At 30.4% G+C, this 18,343-nt stretch overlaps 1 protein-coding gene across 1 annotated transcript; it reads right to left on the bottom strand.

Moving 5' to 3' along the window:
* Nucleotides 1–145: 145 nt before the first annotated feature.
* LOC111692381 (spectrin alpha chain, non-erythrocytic 1-like) lies at nt 146–17,791 on the bottom strand. The gene is made up of 4 exons (XM_023456363.1): nt 17,656–17,791; nt 17,193–17,340; nt 2,329–2,549; nt 146–829 (listed from the first exon to the last, which is right to left on the bottom strand). Exons 2-4 carry the CDS (start codon nt 17,290–17,292, stop codon nt 146–148), a joined length of 1,005 nt encoding a protein of 334 aa, XP_023312131.1. The 5' UTR covers nt 17,293–17,340; nt 17,656–17,791.
* Between the last annotated feature and the right edge of the window lie 552 nt (nt 17,792–18,343).

Below are 18,343 nucleotides of genomic sequence, written 5' to 3'. Positions count from 1 at the left end.
TTGCTACTCGCAGCTCCTCATTAATTCTGCCTTTTTTTATCTCATTTTCCTGGGACCGATTTTGTTTCTCTTTTCCTATTACCTTTTCCATTGCCATGTCCTTCAACTTACATCTTTTATGTTCTCCTGTAGCTAGTTTTTTGTTTCACTTCCTCTTGTTCACTTCCTCTAATCGTTCTTCATTTTGGTTCCATCTCCATACCTTTCCATCTACAATTAGTTTTTTATATCCAATTTTTATTGTTTTTCCATTTGCTCGCTCTTCTTCCGCTTTTTCCCTAATCATTTTACGCATTTCTATTTCGCTTTTTGTTAAGTCATCGTTAATATAAATTCGCTCATTCTTTAGATTCCGTAGTTTGCTCTTATTCTCCATAACCATTTTCTTATCTTCTTCTGAGCTTAATTCCATCAGACACGTTTTTTGGCCTAATTTACGTACGCGTTTTAGTTTAACCTCAACATTTAACTTCATTTCTAAAAAATTTGCCATTGTTTCTTTTAAGGCTTTTGCATCATCTGTATCAATTATCATTCCTGTTATTATTACATTATTTTCTTTCGCATATTTCTCGAGATTATCTACCCTATTTTTAGTCAGTTTTATTTCTTTTTTCATTTCCTCATTCTCTTGTTTAATTGTTTCACATTCTTTTTTTAAATTACCATTCTCTTTTCTGAGTTGATATATCTCCTCTTTATATTCCTTCATCTCTTTTCTTATTTGCTTTACCTCCGTTCTTATTTCTTTGACACTTTCCATTTCTACTTTTATTGCTCTTATTTCTCTCAGCAGAATGTCAATTTTATCTTCCAAAACCGTAGCTACCTTCACAGGGGATCTATTTGTTTTTTTGCTTCTTCCAAACATTTCTACCTCTCCTTATCCCTCTCTTTTCCTTTTCACACCGTCATCTGTATTGTAATCATCGCTATCTATTTCACTTTTATTCATTTTGCGGGCTCCCGTCCTTATTCCGATTCTGTATACTACGTCGCAAAAAAAGACTCACCCACTTCAACAGTTCAGAGGTCAGTCTCTTATCGACTCTTATCTCTTTACTTTTTTATGACGTTCGTTTCCAGTTGCTTACTAGGTATATTTATTTCTATTCTCCCGTTTTAACAACTCGCGAATTGCCGTTTTTATTAATTATAGCTATAAGTAAACCTAAAATGTGACAACTGCGACAGAGCTAAATTTTATTCGTGGGTTTTTCGTGACCAAAAAAGTCGATATTCATTTTTTTCTCCTCTAAAATAACAAATATATTAATAAATGTTATTATGTATTTATAATATAACAAATATATTAATAAATGTTATAATTAGAAGTTGTAAAGCTTTTTTTATAATAAAAAAAAAAATTAATTGAATCATGTAATGTATTACGTTAGGTGGGGGAGGGAGAAGGGGGTTATGAAAAATCTTACGGTTTCTTTACATGGGGGATGGGGGAGTTGAAAATGTGAAAGAATACCCTTACGTAATTTATGGATGACCCCTTATACTTAAATACTTTTAAATTCTGTAAAAATAAATTAATTTGAAGTTGTTCATTTTTATAGTATCTATGTAAATAGTACACAAGGATCAGATTCGGTCTGCACAATTTCAACTATGACAATTTGTTGTGGGTTGCCTAAATATGTGACATCACATTAAAAGAGTTTATTTACTATACTCATTTCATGACACCAGGTTTATTAACATCACTTTAAGTGCAGTTTAAAAATCAAATTATAACTGAACTATTTAGTTCATTAAAAAAAAAGAATTTGAAATTTGTATTCTAGGGAACAACTATTATTATCCCTAAAAATTGACCTTCACTTAAAGTTACACCCTGTATATTCTGCTTCTATTTCATGCACAAAAAGATCGACAGTCAAAAAATGGGGAATTGAAAAATATTTACAAAAATTCCTTTGAAAATTAAATTTTACTGGGAAATGACCTTTTAATACTCTTGGAAAAATTTGACATATTTTTCGATATTAGAGTAATTTGTGTCACAATGACTGTATCTTTACAGCATAAAGATTAATAAGCTAAATTAATAATAAACTACATTACACTATTCACATTAAACATAGACAGAGGTAGATACTGTTGCAGCAGAAAGTGAATAAATAAGAAAAGGAGAAAAAATCACTGCAAGGCTTAGTTAATAAAAAATGTGTGGTTTGTTAGAATTCAACAATCAATTTAAAAATCTTCCTATTGAACTTTTATTTTTTTTTTATTAGTCACTACTGCTAATGTGTTTATGTGTGTATCACACGTTTGTAGGTACTTATTTAAATATATGTTCGTTACATGCTTTACCTTTTTTTTTATACTATCAAAAAGTGATGGTTTTTCTTTCTTTACGTAATTACTGGGGACATATCCAGCCTGGCCCCTAGAATTTTGGACTTTCCACCAATGTTTAGTATCATCTAAAAGAACATATCGTTCATTTTTCTTCAAATCTAATTCCTGTGGTCCTTGATGCTCATAGTCATATTTTGCCACAACATAACATATGTCGTCCTGGCCAGTTTTGCCTATCAAAATAAAATACAATTTACTAGAAAATAATACAGATACAATGCATTTTCAATAGCAGATTTAAATCTGATATTTATAATAATCCTTATTTTTCTAAATTTTTGTAACTATTAAATAAATTATCGAAAATAATAGTATGTAGTAAAGTAATTTACTAAATTCAAATAGTATAACTTCAAAACTAACAAAATTTAAGATATAAATGACCAGACTTCATATAAAAACCAAAAATATTTCCTTCATATTAACTAGTGTATTTGCAAGTTAAACACTGAAAGAGACTTATTATACAGGATGTCCACGGTTAGAATAAATAAAAGGAAAAAATTTCTCACTTTATGGAAAAGAAGCACAATTGATAAAATGTTTTGCGTGTATTTAAAATGGGGTTGCCCTGAATATATGTATGAAAATGTCATATGAATAAACTACCCTTTATTTTTACTTTTTCAAAAAATTTCACTAGAAAAAATTGTTTGAAATTAAAAATTACAAAAGAATTTCCATTTCTGACAATTTTAAGTTTTTAAATAAATGTATGTCCATGGTTAGAGTGAACGAAGTGTGAAAATGTGGAATGTTATTTTTATTTATACTTATTCGACAAAGTTTTAAGTATAAAAGAAATATACAAGCTGTTACAAATTCACTTCTCAATACAGGTATCTCGAAAACGGTAAGAGATACAAACTAGCTTAAATGGGGGCAAAGTTGCGTAATCAAGGGACCAACATTATGCCTTTAAAAAATCAAGGCTAACATGATTAGTTTTCGAAATATTTGAAAAAAACCGAAATTTTGAAGATCCGTTTTTGTTTCATATCAACCTTGTTTGAGGTGATATTTAAAAAAGAAGAACACTTTCACATGGCCACTTTTTGCCCTCTATCAAATGGCATAATCAATTTTTATATGTAACGTTTCGTCTCTCCAGGACCATCATCAACTTCATTTTTTTAAATACGACCCTGGAAATTTTATTTGATTTTTTGCAAGTCTTCATGATCCCTAATACTGTACTGCCTCAGCCCGAACCAGATTCAGACGTTTTGTCCCGAAAAATTCATCTTTAGTGTTCCAAATTTATCTAAATTTTTTGTTTAGATTTCTCTGTTTATTGAATTATCGTATACTAAGTGTCGTTAGACTCTGAAATCCATCCAGTTATTTAAACTATTACCACCATGTATTAAAATAAAACATTATTAGTTTTATTTCCGAGTCCATAGTTATTTCTAGGCTACTCGAGTGCTCAAAACTCAAACAAATTCCGATATATTTTTTTCAGGATATTCATACGAATACATCTGAAATGCTCTTTCATAATTGCAGTTACAGATATAATAAATTCCGATAATATTACGCTGATCTTTATTTTCAACATTTACTGAAATTTTTTAAAGAATAATATTCAGTTGGCGTTTTGGTTGTTGATAGGTTTGCATTTTTAAGAATTAATTTGTCATAATAAAATTAAAATTGTAATAATGTTTTAATTTTGACGCAACAACTTATTGAGTTATGTATGACCAAGTGATGGTAATAGTTAATAATAACAAATGTTTTATTGTAACGCGTGGTGGTAATAGTTTAAATAACTAGATGGATTTCACAGGGTCTAACGACACTTACAGTGTACGATAATTCAATAAACAAAGAAATCTATATAAAAAATTTAGATAAATTTGGAACAAATACACTGAAGATGAATTTTTCGAGACAAAACATCTAAATCTGGTTTGGGCTGAGGCAGTACAGTATTGGGGGTCCTGAAGGTTTGCAAAGAATGTAATAAAATTTCTAGGGTCATATTTAAAAAAATGAAGTTGATGATGGTCCTGGAGAGACAAAACGTTATTTATAAAAATTGACTATGCCATTCGATAGAGGGCAAAAAGTGGCCATGAGAAACTGTTCTTCTTTTTTCAATATCACCTCAAACAAGGCTGATATGAAACAAAAACGGATTTTCAAAATTTCGGTTTTTTTCAAATATTTCAAAAACTAATGATGTTAGCGATTTTTTAAAGGCATAATGTTGGTCCCCTGATTACGCAACTTTGCCCCCATTTAAGCTACTTCGTACCTCTTACCATTTCCGAGATCCCTGTAGTGAGAAGCGAATTTGTAACAGCCTGTATAATTCCATGTTAGGCAAAATTGGTACACTTTGTTTATTAAAAGATGTGTCGATTCATATAACTGATTAGAGCACTCTTTTTCTTCGTTACGGAAAATAAATGTTTTTACAAAAAATTTTACTTGTGATTTAATATAATGTAATCCTTGACGTTATTCACTTTACTTCAAATAGTATTGACATTATATTCCTCACTTGTTGTTTCACCATACCTTGCTTTAAAAACCCAACAGAAATTATCGTATGCTAACTTTACAGTAAAAAATTGATCTAATACAGGGTGTCGTAAAATGTTGTTCAGAGAATTCCAGAGCAGATTATACATCCAAAAATGTGAAAAAAAATTCCTATAAACGTAGGTCGGCAAATGCTTCGTTTTCGAAATAGAGGGTGTCAAAAAAATATATATATACAGGGTGGTCGCGATGTAATGAGCCAAAATTCATGACTAGATTCCTGACGTGAAAATATTGCGATTTAGACAAACTCACCTTAGTCCAAAAGTTGATACTTACAGAGATACAGGGTGTTTAATGCAAAATATTATTTTAGTTTTTTCTTATTTATTTCATAGTATATGCTCATATCGAGATGAAATTTTGGTGTTAGGGGTTTTCTGGGGCGAGAGATTGAAATATATTCATGGTTTGCTTGTAGCTCATAGAGAGCGCCACCTGCGCTAGGTCGAATGCGTTGAAAACGACAGAACTTTTTTATCTTTCAAAAATCTAATTCTCAGGTAGCAAATTCTGATTTTACAACTTCTTTTACACAAAAAAGCTATACTTTTTGATAGTCGCTATCTTGCACTATCAACTTTTGGACTAAGGTGAGTTTGTCTAAATCGCAATATTTTCACGTCAGGAATCTAGTCATGAATTTTGGCCTATTACATCGCGACCACCCTGTATATATACAGGGTGTCCCAGAATAACGTGTACAACGGAAGACCACAGATTCGTGGCCTCAAAATAGGCAGATTTATGCTAATTCACCTATATCCTAAATTGCTTCGTTTGGCCACTAGATGGCCTCAAAGTTAGTGAAAATTTTTTGAATTTTGTAAATAACTCAAATACATATTATTCCATTTTAATAATATTTGGGGTGTGAACTTTTGTTTTTGATCTACACATTTTGGTGTTATACAAAGTGTTTTTTAAAACCTACAACTCCTTCAATATTGACATGTGGTGATAATATCCGTTCATTTTTCCTCTTTCGGGCAAAAATGATAACTATTTTTAATTTGATAGCTTTTGAATTTTGATTAAATGAGCGGTTTGGGTACAAAAAATATTTTTTGAATGTCTACATTATCTTGCCACCCATATTACAATACCTAACAAAGTGCTAATAGGCACTGATTTTGTAGATTGACTAATTTCAGTTTGATCTTTAAGTCATTGTACCTGACATTTTGTAATGAGTGTTTACTACGATAAGATATACCACGCTTTACTTCATTTTTCGATATGGATACATACACGTATGACGAATTAGATTTATTTACAACATGCCTAATTTTATTGAGATAATTAGTAAAAACAATAAGATATAATAAAAAATGCTGGAGATAAAAGTAACAAAGTTGATGTTATTAATATTAGTACAACTTATTATAAAAACTGTTCAAAATGATCACTGTTGTTTCTACAACAAAGGTTAATTCGGTGAAGAAAGTTAAAATGCACCCTTTGCAGTTCCTGAAGGCAATTTGGATATGCCTCCACAACTTTTCTTCAGTGTTAGATGTGAAAGCATACTCTGTTGTTTTCAAAGTGCACCAAAGATAATAGTCGCAAGGTGTTAAGTCTGGTGAAAGTACAGGCCAGTTAACAGGAGCATTATCCCTTCTACCGATCCATCGACGAGGAAATCTTTGGTTCAGATACTGTCAGACATGCATGAACCACATGTTAGCTCTGAGTAATAACGGCACACCTTCCAATAACTCGGGTAGTGTTTTACAAAAATTCTAAATAAAATTCCCCATACAGTTCATTGGGTAGAATAACAGGGCCAATAATAATGCTATCAATGCATTGTATTTGATTGTTTTTTCTAATTTTTTGAATAAAACTAGACACATTGTAAATAACTCTAATCCATCGTATATCCATATCGAAAAATGAAGTAATAGGTGGTATATCTTAACATCGTAACCACTCATTAAAAATTGTTAGTCACAATGACTTAAAGATCATACTGAAATTACAGTCGACCTACAAAATTAATACCTACTAGCACTTTGTTAAATATTATAATATGGGTGGCACGATAATGTAGACATTTAAAAAATATTTTTTTATACCCAAACCGCTCATTTAATAAAAATTCTGCAAGAGGTGCTAAAACTTCCAAATAGTATCACCTATCAGATAAAAAATAGTTATTGCTGAAAGAGGAAAAGTTATGAACGGATATTATCACCATACATCAATTTTGTAGGTTTTAAAAAACACTCTGTATAATACCAAAATATGTAGATGAAAAGCAAAAGTCCACATCAAAAAAATAATCAAAATCGATTAATCGATTGGTGTGCAAGCTGTGGCGGCCCGTGGGTTTGAATACAGGGGGGGCGCATTTTGAAAAGAGGACGTATATTATAAGAGCTGCAGGAGTTGTGGGGGGCGGGAGCCACCCGCTTAGCGCCGCAGGCGAAAAATTTTAAGGAATTTGGAGGTCATTGTGTTTTGCAAGTACCCCAAAATGAATACTGTTAGTGTGTACAGTAGCTACTTAGATACAATGAGAGAAATAAAATTCCAACGTGTGGGGGCTGAAGTGGATAATCGATCAACCAACCCAGTTAGGATATAATTATGTAGATTACTGTAATAGTTCATTCTGTATAGTTTTTGAAGTTCCTTCAAAAACATGGGCATCACTAACATGTTTATCTAAAATGGGATCAATTTTTGCACTATAGTCTATCAGTTCTAAAAATACCCCTTTGTTAACCGAGTCACTTTTTTTATTATGTCCACGAAGAGAAAGGTTACATGTACCACATAGTTTTAAGATATTTAAAATTTTTGACAGAAGAAATCGATTTTCGTTATGACTATTTACTATGTATTTGTTCTGCATAAGCACTATTTAAACAAGAAGCAATATTTACTCTTCCTAAAAGTAAAAAACTCACCAACTTATTTTTGTGTTTAGGAGAATTTTCATGTTTCTTAATTTTAATTTCTAAATGTTTCAAGTCAGAAACTCCAGTTTTCGTCCAGTTTTCTTCGCCTCCTCCAAACAATAAACATACATAACAAAAAAATCTATTTGTTTGGTCACAACCACACAACCACAGGGTCTCATAATAAATGTTTTTATCAAATTTGCGAAAGCCGCCCCACTTTTTGCACTCTTTCTGCACCTCAACTAAATTCAACACTGGCGTTGGACGTCCGTTATTTTTCAATTCAACTTTTTCCTCTAAACTTAAATTACTAATTACAAGTTTTTTTATTTCACAAACCCTCATTTTAAACTTAAACTTATAAAATATAATGTTTTAAAAACCGCCAAAGCAAAAACAAAACATATAACCACACTTCAGTGATACGGGTTACTGCCTCATGGAGTCCCAAAACAAAACGTGCGAGCACGCGAGCCTATCGTCGCCTATCCCCTCCAGGTGCCAATTTGTCCAATCAAATATAAAAATATGCTTGCACGATGGACTCAGATTTCACGGTCCGCGATGGAGTGGGGATTGCGCGCGCGGTTAAACATAACTCTTTGGTACGATCATAGATGGCAGATGGCATTAATCTGAGCTAATAATAATAATAATATTTATTTCAGAGAAGGTAAAGCTACACTGTAACCGACCATTGTATCTACATCAAAAATGAAATATTGTCAGTATTGTAAACTAAAGAATACCTAAAAAACTATTTTAACAAATAATCATTTAAACTACCTATATGGTTCTAATTCTACTAACATTATTTTAATCACCTTCTTAAATTTATGAAGTCCTTTAATATTATTTATACTTTCCGGAAGTTTATTATAAAGTTTAATACATATATATTGTGGACTCTTCTCAGTTATAGCTAACCTATGTATTGGATAAGTAATGTTTATACTACGAGTGTTGTACTCGTGACCGACATTATGAATCATAAATATCTCTGTTTTTTACTACATATACAAGACATTCATAAACGAAAACTGCAAAAAGTGTCATTAACCTTTTTTGTTTAAATAAACCTCTACATGTTTGACTATACTCTAATTTGTACATTATTCGTAAAACTCTTTTTTGTAACACATATATTTTTTGGATATTGCTACTCCCCCAAAAAATTATTCCCGATCTCATACTTGCTTCAAAATTGGAAAAATATATCATACGCAATGAGCTTTCATTCAAATACTTGGCAATGATTCTGAAACTATAACATATTTTGTTCAATTTGCTAAATAAATTATCGATATGTGGTGACCAGTCCAAATATTCACTAATATATACACCTAAGAATTTTGTATGGGTATTGTATTTCAAGTGACCATCTTGCATTTGTAATTTATCTGGAGTTTCTATATTACTTTGTCGAGTTCTAAATAAAATAATATTTGTTTTCTCCACATTTAATAAAAGACCATTTTTTGAGAACCATTGCTTTGCATTATGCAATAAGGTATTACTTAAATCAGTTACTTCCGGATAATTTCTACCAGTAATAAGTAAATTTGTATCTGCATAATTTGTTATATAACAATTTTTTACAATTATACTAATTAAGTCATTAAGATAAACTATGAACAACATGAGCTACGTTCACGGAGTACATGCACTTTATGCAACCAACCTAACATCCAAGAGATATTGAATGCATGCTATTTAGATTTCTTATTGATTTAAATAAATACATTATTTTAAGTTTATAGTTTGAATATATCTGGGGGGGCGGAGTCCCAGAGTCCTCCTTCACGAGCCGCCACTGTCTGCAAGTAATATGTGGAAACAAAAAGATCTGTTTGTAGCAGTTTGTAGTTTGTACGTGATCAAACTTTGTCAATGAAAGCAAAAATATAGGGTGTTTCTCTGAATGATTGCATTATTTGAGAATTTAAAGATATCAGGTATGTGATTTTCTATTAATTAAACATTTCATTTTTTATTTTGAATAATTATTTTTTACCATGTAGTCAGTACTTGTGTGGTGTGATTCAATAATAGTTGGGGCATATAGCTCATAGAGTAGTTGTTTCTCGCAGTACCAGCAGTTAGCAATCTTGTCTGAGGTTTGATATGCATACCGAGATTTCTGGTATCGAAGAATGTTGTTTGACTTCATTTGATAGGATTTGTTTGAATTATCTTAATGCCTTAATAAAGAGTAAAAAGATTATTTATTATTTATCCGAATAATTTTTTTTTAATTGGTAGCTTGGCTCAATTGCAACAGTTGTACTACCTTAACACTTCGCTATATGTGTAAGTTGATTGTATATAAACAATAGAAAAGCAGTTTTTTTAAGTTTTACTGATAATTTAAATAATGTTTATAACACCTCTTCTTTTAAAATAAAATTTAAGAATAACTAAAATTTTTGTGAATTAAATAATTGGGAAGAAGTATTTAGCACCAAGCAAAATGTAACAACTGACTCAATTCAATTTTTTTGACATCTTTTACCAAATATGTTAGAAGATATCTAGAGTTCAACCAGGGGTTTCAAAATCCCTGGATCCTGGACTTTTGTAAATTTTAAATCATCAAAATTCTGAAAATCCCAAAACAATTCTGAAATAAAACTATTTATATTTGACTTATTTCATTTGTTATTTTAAAACATTTAAAAACATGTAAACTAAAGAAACTAAACTAAAAACTGGTTACGTATTAAGATTAAGTGCCAGTGACCCATTTCTGATAATTGCATTCTTATTGTTACTCATTAAATAAGTTTGATTTGAATTTATGTAATTAAAAAAAATTGTATACAATGTTTTTTTAAAGAAAGTATTACCGTTTTTGTAGTTAAATTTCCGAATCTGAACTTAATCACGAGATCAAAATTTTTTATTCCAGATCCACCAGAATTGGGTGCCGATAGCAAAAACTAGATACCATAGTTATACTCGTATCTGTGATGGATTCAAAAGTGATTAGCAGTATCCAATAACTTTGCAATTAATAATTAAAGCAGATGATGCAAATGATCTAAGTTTGGCACATCGCAATACATTCAATAAAAGACTTACAAAATTCCAACGCAGGTTTAACTTTAAACCCGTTTTTTTACAGAAAAGGGTACCTTGTGTACGCAAAATTGAATGGAGAATAGGTATGTTCAGTCAAAAATAACATACAGTGCGACACAAAAAAGTTATGGTTATTTAAATCCAGGTATTGGATATGGCGCCTTCTAACATTAAACACAAAACTAAGTAAGTATTTGAGTTTCTCATCATCAATACTCCCAGTTTCCTGAATTTAGTCAAATTGCCATGTTATTGGACAAAAATATAATGAAAATACAAACAAAAAAATTTTTTTTGGACGCTCTGTATCTCAAGAACAAAGTCATTGCAGACCCATGTTCATATGAACTTTTTATCTTAAAATTAGTTAAAGATTTGCCCTTTAAAGTTTGTACAAGTACTTAATAAACACCCTGTATATAAAAACAAGTGAGCTATCTTGTATAGGGTTACTTATGACTGTAATACTTTTATAATTCTTTTAGTTTTGTCCCATCTATTTTTCTATTTTTTTTTTCCATAAGGTGTTACTTAGGATATAATTATTGAGAGGACTGTGGAGGTGTTACAGTCTCAAGTATACCAACATCCTTTGTATAGAACATTTTTTATCATATGAATGAATTATTCTCCTTATTGCAATTTAATTATAAACAATTGAGACCGCACATCTGTGCAATTAAATGACGAATTGCAAATTTAGATTTAACATTTAACTAATTCGATAATCTTTTGATGTTTACTTTTTAATTGAATTATTGTAAACTACAAAATAAACGGACACAGTTCTAGTGCTATTATTCTAAGTGCACTGAAATAAAGGTGACAAATATAAGACAATTAAAAGAAATCACCACAATTTATAGAAAAATCTTACATAAAAATATATAAAATGTTAATGTCCAAATGTCAATTGCCAAATGCCAATCTATCAAGGAGAAAGTAAGGTAATCGGATTTTTGTAATTTTTCATATTTATAGTACATGTAGTTTGGACCTTGAATAAGAATTTTCTGAAGCAGTTCGGCTCAACGTTCATAAATTACCGAGATAATCGATTTTAAAGTTTTACCTGCCAGCTAAATCCACTAGATGCGACACATTTTTCAATTGGGAGCGTGGCCTAGTTGGTAGCGTTTTCAAAATGCACCATATAGTTTTTTTATTATTTTTCTCGTCTCGAAAATGATGTACAAACGAAATATTATAATGACTACTTATTTATATGTTTCAAATATTTCATTAAAATGCACAATTGGTTGATAAACAATATTTATTATGAATTAACAATAAGGATTCTTTAAAAGTCAGGTAGGATGTTTTTTTATTTTATTTTTAGTATTTGACATTTTACGCAGTGTGGTTGGCATAAACCAGAATGATAGTTATCATAGAAACATGGGAAGCAGAAATTTTTTAAGCATCTAGCACGTCGTGTAAATTTTATGTTTTTACAGACACATTTTGTTTGCAAAATATCGACGTCAAAGCAAATTTCGTTAACATTTGGAAGATTGTTCTTTCATCGCACAGTTTCGATGCTTCTCTACCCTTTGTGAAATTTACTGAAACTTTTTATGCCCGAGCAGGTGTGTTCTGTAAGCGGTTTTTCTAAACCCACACAACCTAGCTCAAAATTTTAATCAAACACTTGAAGAATATTCCTACATTCTTATAATATTTCATTTGTTCATAATTTTCGAGATAAGAAAAAGAAAGCTAGATGCTTAAAAAAGTTCTGCTTCCCATGTTTCTATGATAACTACCATTCTGGCTCGTGCCACACTGCGTAAAATGTCAAATACTAACATAAATATAAAATAAAAGTACATCGTACCTGACCTCGTTTGTTTATTTTTTTTTTAATTAAACCTTATTGTTAATTCATAATAAATATTGTTTATCAACCAATTGTGCATTTTAATGAAATATTTGAAGAATATTTGTACATATACATAAGTAGTTATTATAATATTTCGTTTGTTCATAATTTTTGAGATGAGAAAAATAATAAAAAACCATATGGTGCATTTTGAAAAAAAAAGTCACGCGACGAGACTCGAACCACCGATCTCGTGACTGTCAGACCCGAACGCTGCCAACTAGGCCACGCTCCCAATTGAAAAATGTGTCGCATTTAGTGGATTTAGCTGGCTGGTAAAACTTATGAACATTGTGTCGAACTACTTCGTAAAATTAAAATCGAAAATAAATATCGAAAATTACAAAAATCCGATTACCTTACCTTCTCCTTGTAAATGCTGCAATGTCATTGTCGCACTGTCTTTTATAAAGAAACTGAAGAAAAAACTACTTTTTTATAAGTATTAAAAAAATTTAAAGATTTCATCAACATTAAAAAAAGTAGACTCAAATATGATGTTCAATTGTTTCTAGGGAAAATCAGTGTCTAAAAATCATATTTCAAATACTATCACATGATTGATGTATAACTGAAAAATAGACGACGATCTGGTGTCATTTATAGCATATATCAATTCCCGATAAAAAAACAGTAATAATGTAAACAATAAAATTCCATGGTAAATATTTATGAAACAAAAAAAACTAAAAAATAAATATCAAATTTCAGATTTTCTGTATTTTATAACTGTTCTAACAGGGTAAATTTAATAATACATTTGAAGTTTTCCTAAAAATAGTGGTACCGTTGTAAAAATAGTGGTAAGTTTCTAATACAATTTTGGCACTATAGGATTTCATTTAAAATCAAGTGCTTAACAGAATATCAAAACAATCCTATATCTGTATACAACGAATAGATCTGGTATTCCAAAAATTGGGTTCAATAAATGGTAAAATTGTATATTTATATTTTCATGGAAATAGTATTTAACACAGATTAATAAAATTAATAATTTTCATAGAATTCAATTGCTAATTCTATGGTTGACAAAATTTCTGAAATACTCATTGTATTTTTTAAATGGAACCAAATACGTTAAAGTGAAGTTGACACTTGTCCACAAGTTTTGATTTTTGTAGGAAACTAGGAACCAAAGAAAATTGCGATCGACACCTTCAGATCTGATAAATTACACATTCTTTACATGTATTTATATTATTATCTATTACAACAGTTTAAATAACAAATTGCCTCTATTTACAGCACGTGTTTTTAGATCCGACATCATCAACTGCACTGCCTACTGGCCTTGCATGCCTTAAAATTATAGGCTACCAAAAATTAGACGGACCCTCTTGTCCTGTATATATAATGATAATACTTTCCACACCGAAATTATTGAATTTACTATTCTCTTTGCTTTCTCTTCCTAAATTGCAAATTAATTATGTTTTCGTTTACAAATGACATCATTTACAATAAAAAAAATATTATACACAATAATTCTAACCGACCCACCTAACGATGCTCCAAATATTTTCTTTTCACTTATTGGCAAAAGTCTACTACATTTTCTTTCTCTAAATTTCATGTTTTCCACATTTCTCCACAAATGAATACTCCAGTTACCATCAAATTCGAGTTAATCTCATAAATATCACCGAGATTAAAACTTGGTAATCCTAACAGTCATTCTTTTCTTTAATTAGGTAAAGAGAATTTGGCCTAAATTGTAATTTTTTTTATATAGCCCATTAAATAAAAAATGTCATTGCACATTGCAAATTAAAAATATTTAAATTGTAGCTATGACATATAGTCCACGGGCCCAGACCCTTTTTTTTCTTTGATTAATAACAAGCTGAATTTTGAGGAACAGCTTTGTTTTGACGAGACGCCCAACTTTTCCCTTTACGAAAATTCTCGAAAACGGTAGCTAATAAAGCGCGGGGGTGTCAAACATGTCTATTTGGTGAATGATAAATATTTATTACTAATAAGTAGTTTTTTACTTAAATTGCATGATAATTGTATGAAAAACTCGAAAAAACTTTTGTCCTACACGTTCAATGGTTTTTCCAAAGCGTCTCCCACTCTTAACATGTCAAAATAATATGATCTTAGAAGTTATTAATAACCACCTAATTTTTTCACAGATGCTTGGTAATTATTATTATAATTCAGTGACATTTTTATCCTACACGTAAAATACAAGGTTTTCCTAGTCCTACACTGGAAAAATGTCATTTTCACGGGTACATTTTTCTCATTAATAACTGTAGGACAAAGAAATCAAACGATATTTTAGGGAATTTTTAATAAAAAAAAAACTATGTCCTATAAAAAAATTACTATTTCTAGTCCTACAAAAATTATATAAAATTATTTAAAATTGCGAATTTTGAAATCAGCATTATATCTTCTTGTGATTATACATGTCCAAACTTCGCCAAAATAATGCAATTTTTGCATCCTAAAGTAGAAAAATAGTTTACTAATCCCCCAGGGAGTTTGAGGGGGGGGCGAGTGATAAACAAACTTTATCCTTATCTAACTAAACCAAAGCGTTTTTTCTCTATGTCAATGAAAAAAGTGTATATTTAACTTTCTATGTACATGTGATCAGTATATGATGCCACAAAGTAGAAAAATAGTTTAGTAACCCCCCAGGGAGTTTGGGGGGGGGGTAGATATATTAAGCGAAGTACCCTTATAGAGCCAGGTCGAGCCAAACCGATGAATTTTTTTATTATATTTTAAAATAATATGTAAATGTTTTTATACTATGTTGTATTATTTTTAATTTTTATTCTAGAAATTATAGAAAAAAATTTTAAATAAAAGGTATTTTTGAGTATATTAAACACATGTAATTAAACAAAGAAATATACATTTTTATATCAAGTTTAAAGGAGTTACTTACTGAACCCGTTTCAGTAACTGAATACCTTTTAGTATATGTTAATTAACTTTAAATTAAGTATATTAATTAAATTTATATACTTCAAAAAAAAATTAATACACAAAAATAGTTAATATGTAGTTTCTAATTTTTAAAATAATTAATTTTGTTATTCTACATTAATTTTTACTATTAAAATTACTCAATAACCACGCTCATGTGTGATTGTTCAGTAAACAGCTCCTTTATCTATTGATAAAATAATAAGTTTTTGTATGAAAATAAAAAAATTTTAATTTATTACTATAAAATATTATATTATATTGTTTGCAAGCAATCAGAATTACTTTAGAGAATTTTTTTATTTCCTCTCTTTTTTCTCTGAAATTCGGATTATCACACAATAATTTGCATAAGAACCCCATAGTCACTAAAAAAAGCACAAAAACGTGGACGACTGAAACACACTTGATTCTCTCGAAAAAAAAAACGTGGGCAAACCGCCAAAATAATCCTGATAGGTGCGGGAATTTTGAAATTTTTTATTTTCACCAATGGTGAAAACATTCGATAATTCATAAATTTTAAGAAAACTTATTATTATAAAGATTATTGAAAAATTCATTATTATATAGATTATTGAAAATTAAATTGTAAAACTACATAAGTTAGCTAGGGAAGGTTGGTGTGTGTAAGCTTATGTAAGTATGTGTTACAGGTATATATCCTTATATATATTTATTTATAATACAATTCTCAACATCAATGTAGAGTTACAATTTCCAGTATAATTTTATTTGTTTTCATTACTAGCTTCCATTTTTTTTGTAGGACATTGGTAAAATCTTGATTCAAACATTGTTCTCAAAATAAAAAATCGAAAATTAGGTTGTTATTAATGAGAAAATTGTACCCGTGGGAATGACACTTTCCCAGTGTAGGACTAGGAAAACCTTCCATTTTACGTGTAGGACAAAAATGTCAATGAATTGTAATAATTATTACCAAGCATCTGTGAAAAAATTAGGTGGTTATTAATAACTTCTAAGATCATATTATTTTGACATGTGGGAGACGCTTCGGAAAAAACATCAAACGTGTAGGACAAGTTTATTCGAGTTTTTCATACAATTATCATGCGATTTAAGTAAAAAACTGCTTGTTAGTAATAAATATTGATCATTCACCAAATCGACATGTTTGACACCCCCTCGTCAAAACGAAGCTGTTCCCCAAAATTCAGCTTGTTACTAATCAAAGAAAAAAAAGGGCCTGGGCCCGTGGACTAATAGTAGTATTAAGCCACAATATTTTATGTCCAACTGGCCTTGGTACAAAAAAATAAAACAAAATCAAAGCGACTGCTTTTCTTTTTCCATACAAAATATTTAGTAAAGGAGACCACTGTATACCTACAGATATACATTTTAACTGTTCAATTTAGAAAAATTCTACTTTTGTAAGTATTAAAGTTTGTCATTTGTTATACATTTTAACTACCTACCTTGTCTAATCGGAATAGCCATTTGATGTGGAGATACTTTGACTCCGTAGTTGCTCCAAGAAGGATCCGGCATTCCACGAATAGATCTGGTTTCCAACATGACCGCAAGCACAACTATCTAGTGCTAGCCGACATACATGCTCCTACACTATAACAATAAACTGCGTGATGGCTCTATACTTAAATAAACATGCTAATATAAAAGAATAAACCTACCGTAGATATACTGAAGTTTATTATCAGAGCAACGACGAGAGCAAATGAAGAAATCAGTACTAAATAAAATGTAGCAGCAAAGCAGTAAATAATTAACACAATCCTTTAACAATATACTTATCCTAAAAATATCAAATCAACATAAGCCAGGGAAAGCAAACTTTGATATTATTAATTTATCACTGGGGGGGTGGGACCAAAACACAATATATCTACGAGTAAGTACAGCTTTATAAAAATGTCTTACCAATTTTCAGACTGGACATATTCCCTTATAACTCATATGTATTTTATTAGAAGCACCATTTATATAAAAATAAATTAATCCTTCGTCAATACTATTATTCTCAGACATAACATTCGATGAAAACGACAATGCATATAAGAAATTAATTATTACTTTTTACATGAATAGATGTCGCCATATGTTCAAGGTCATTTAGTAATAGGCGTTTACGACAAACAATCGAAAATTGATAAAAATCGATTGTGGAATATCATAGAAACCTTAAACAAACTAGAACGTGTACTGACCACTACTTCGCGATGAGTAAGACCATTCTGGAGACTAGGCCTCATAGAAATTTAAAAGTACTAGAGAACGCTCTGCTCTTTATTCCTATTGCTGCTGGTCGATCCTTCAGTTCCGAGCGAGTAGCCGAGCTGAGCAGACTTGTCCGTGAAGTGAAGTGCAGTGCAAGGAGCAAGATCTACCTGCCTTTATTAAGGCTACCTGGAAAGAATCCCTTTCTTTCCTCTTAATCACCGACCTAATCCCCGGCTTACGCATAGAGGAAGTCGGCATCTTTGTTACAGGTACCTGTGCCGGGGTTATGCCCAGGTAAGTCCCACTTTTCCTTACAGCAAATCGTCGATTTCTAAAAAACAATTAAACTATCTGACGAAAACACCACTAAATTACATCAAAAACTCGA

This window comes from Anoplophora glabripennis, unplaced genomic scaffold, assembly GCF_000390285.2.
Source record: "Anoplophora glabripennis isolate ALB-LARVAE unplaced genomic scaffold, Agla_2.0 scaffold1413, whole genome shotgun sequence".
In the NCBI taxonomy this organism is placed as follows: Eukaryota; Metazoa; Arthropoda; class Insecta; order Coleoptera; family Cerambycidae; genus Anoplophora; species Anoplophora glabripennis.
This window is presented reverse-complemented; position numbering and strand designations above follow the sequence as displayed.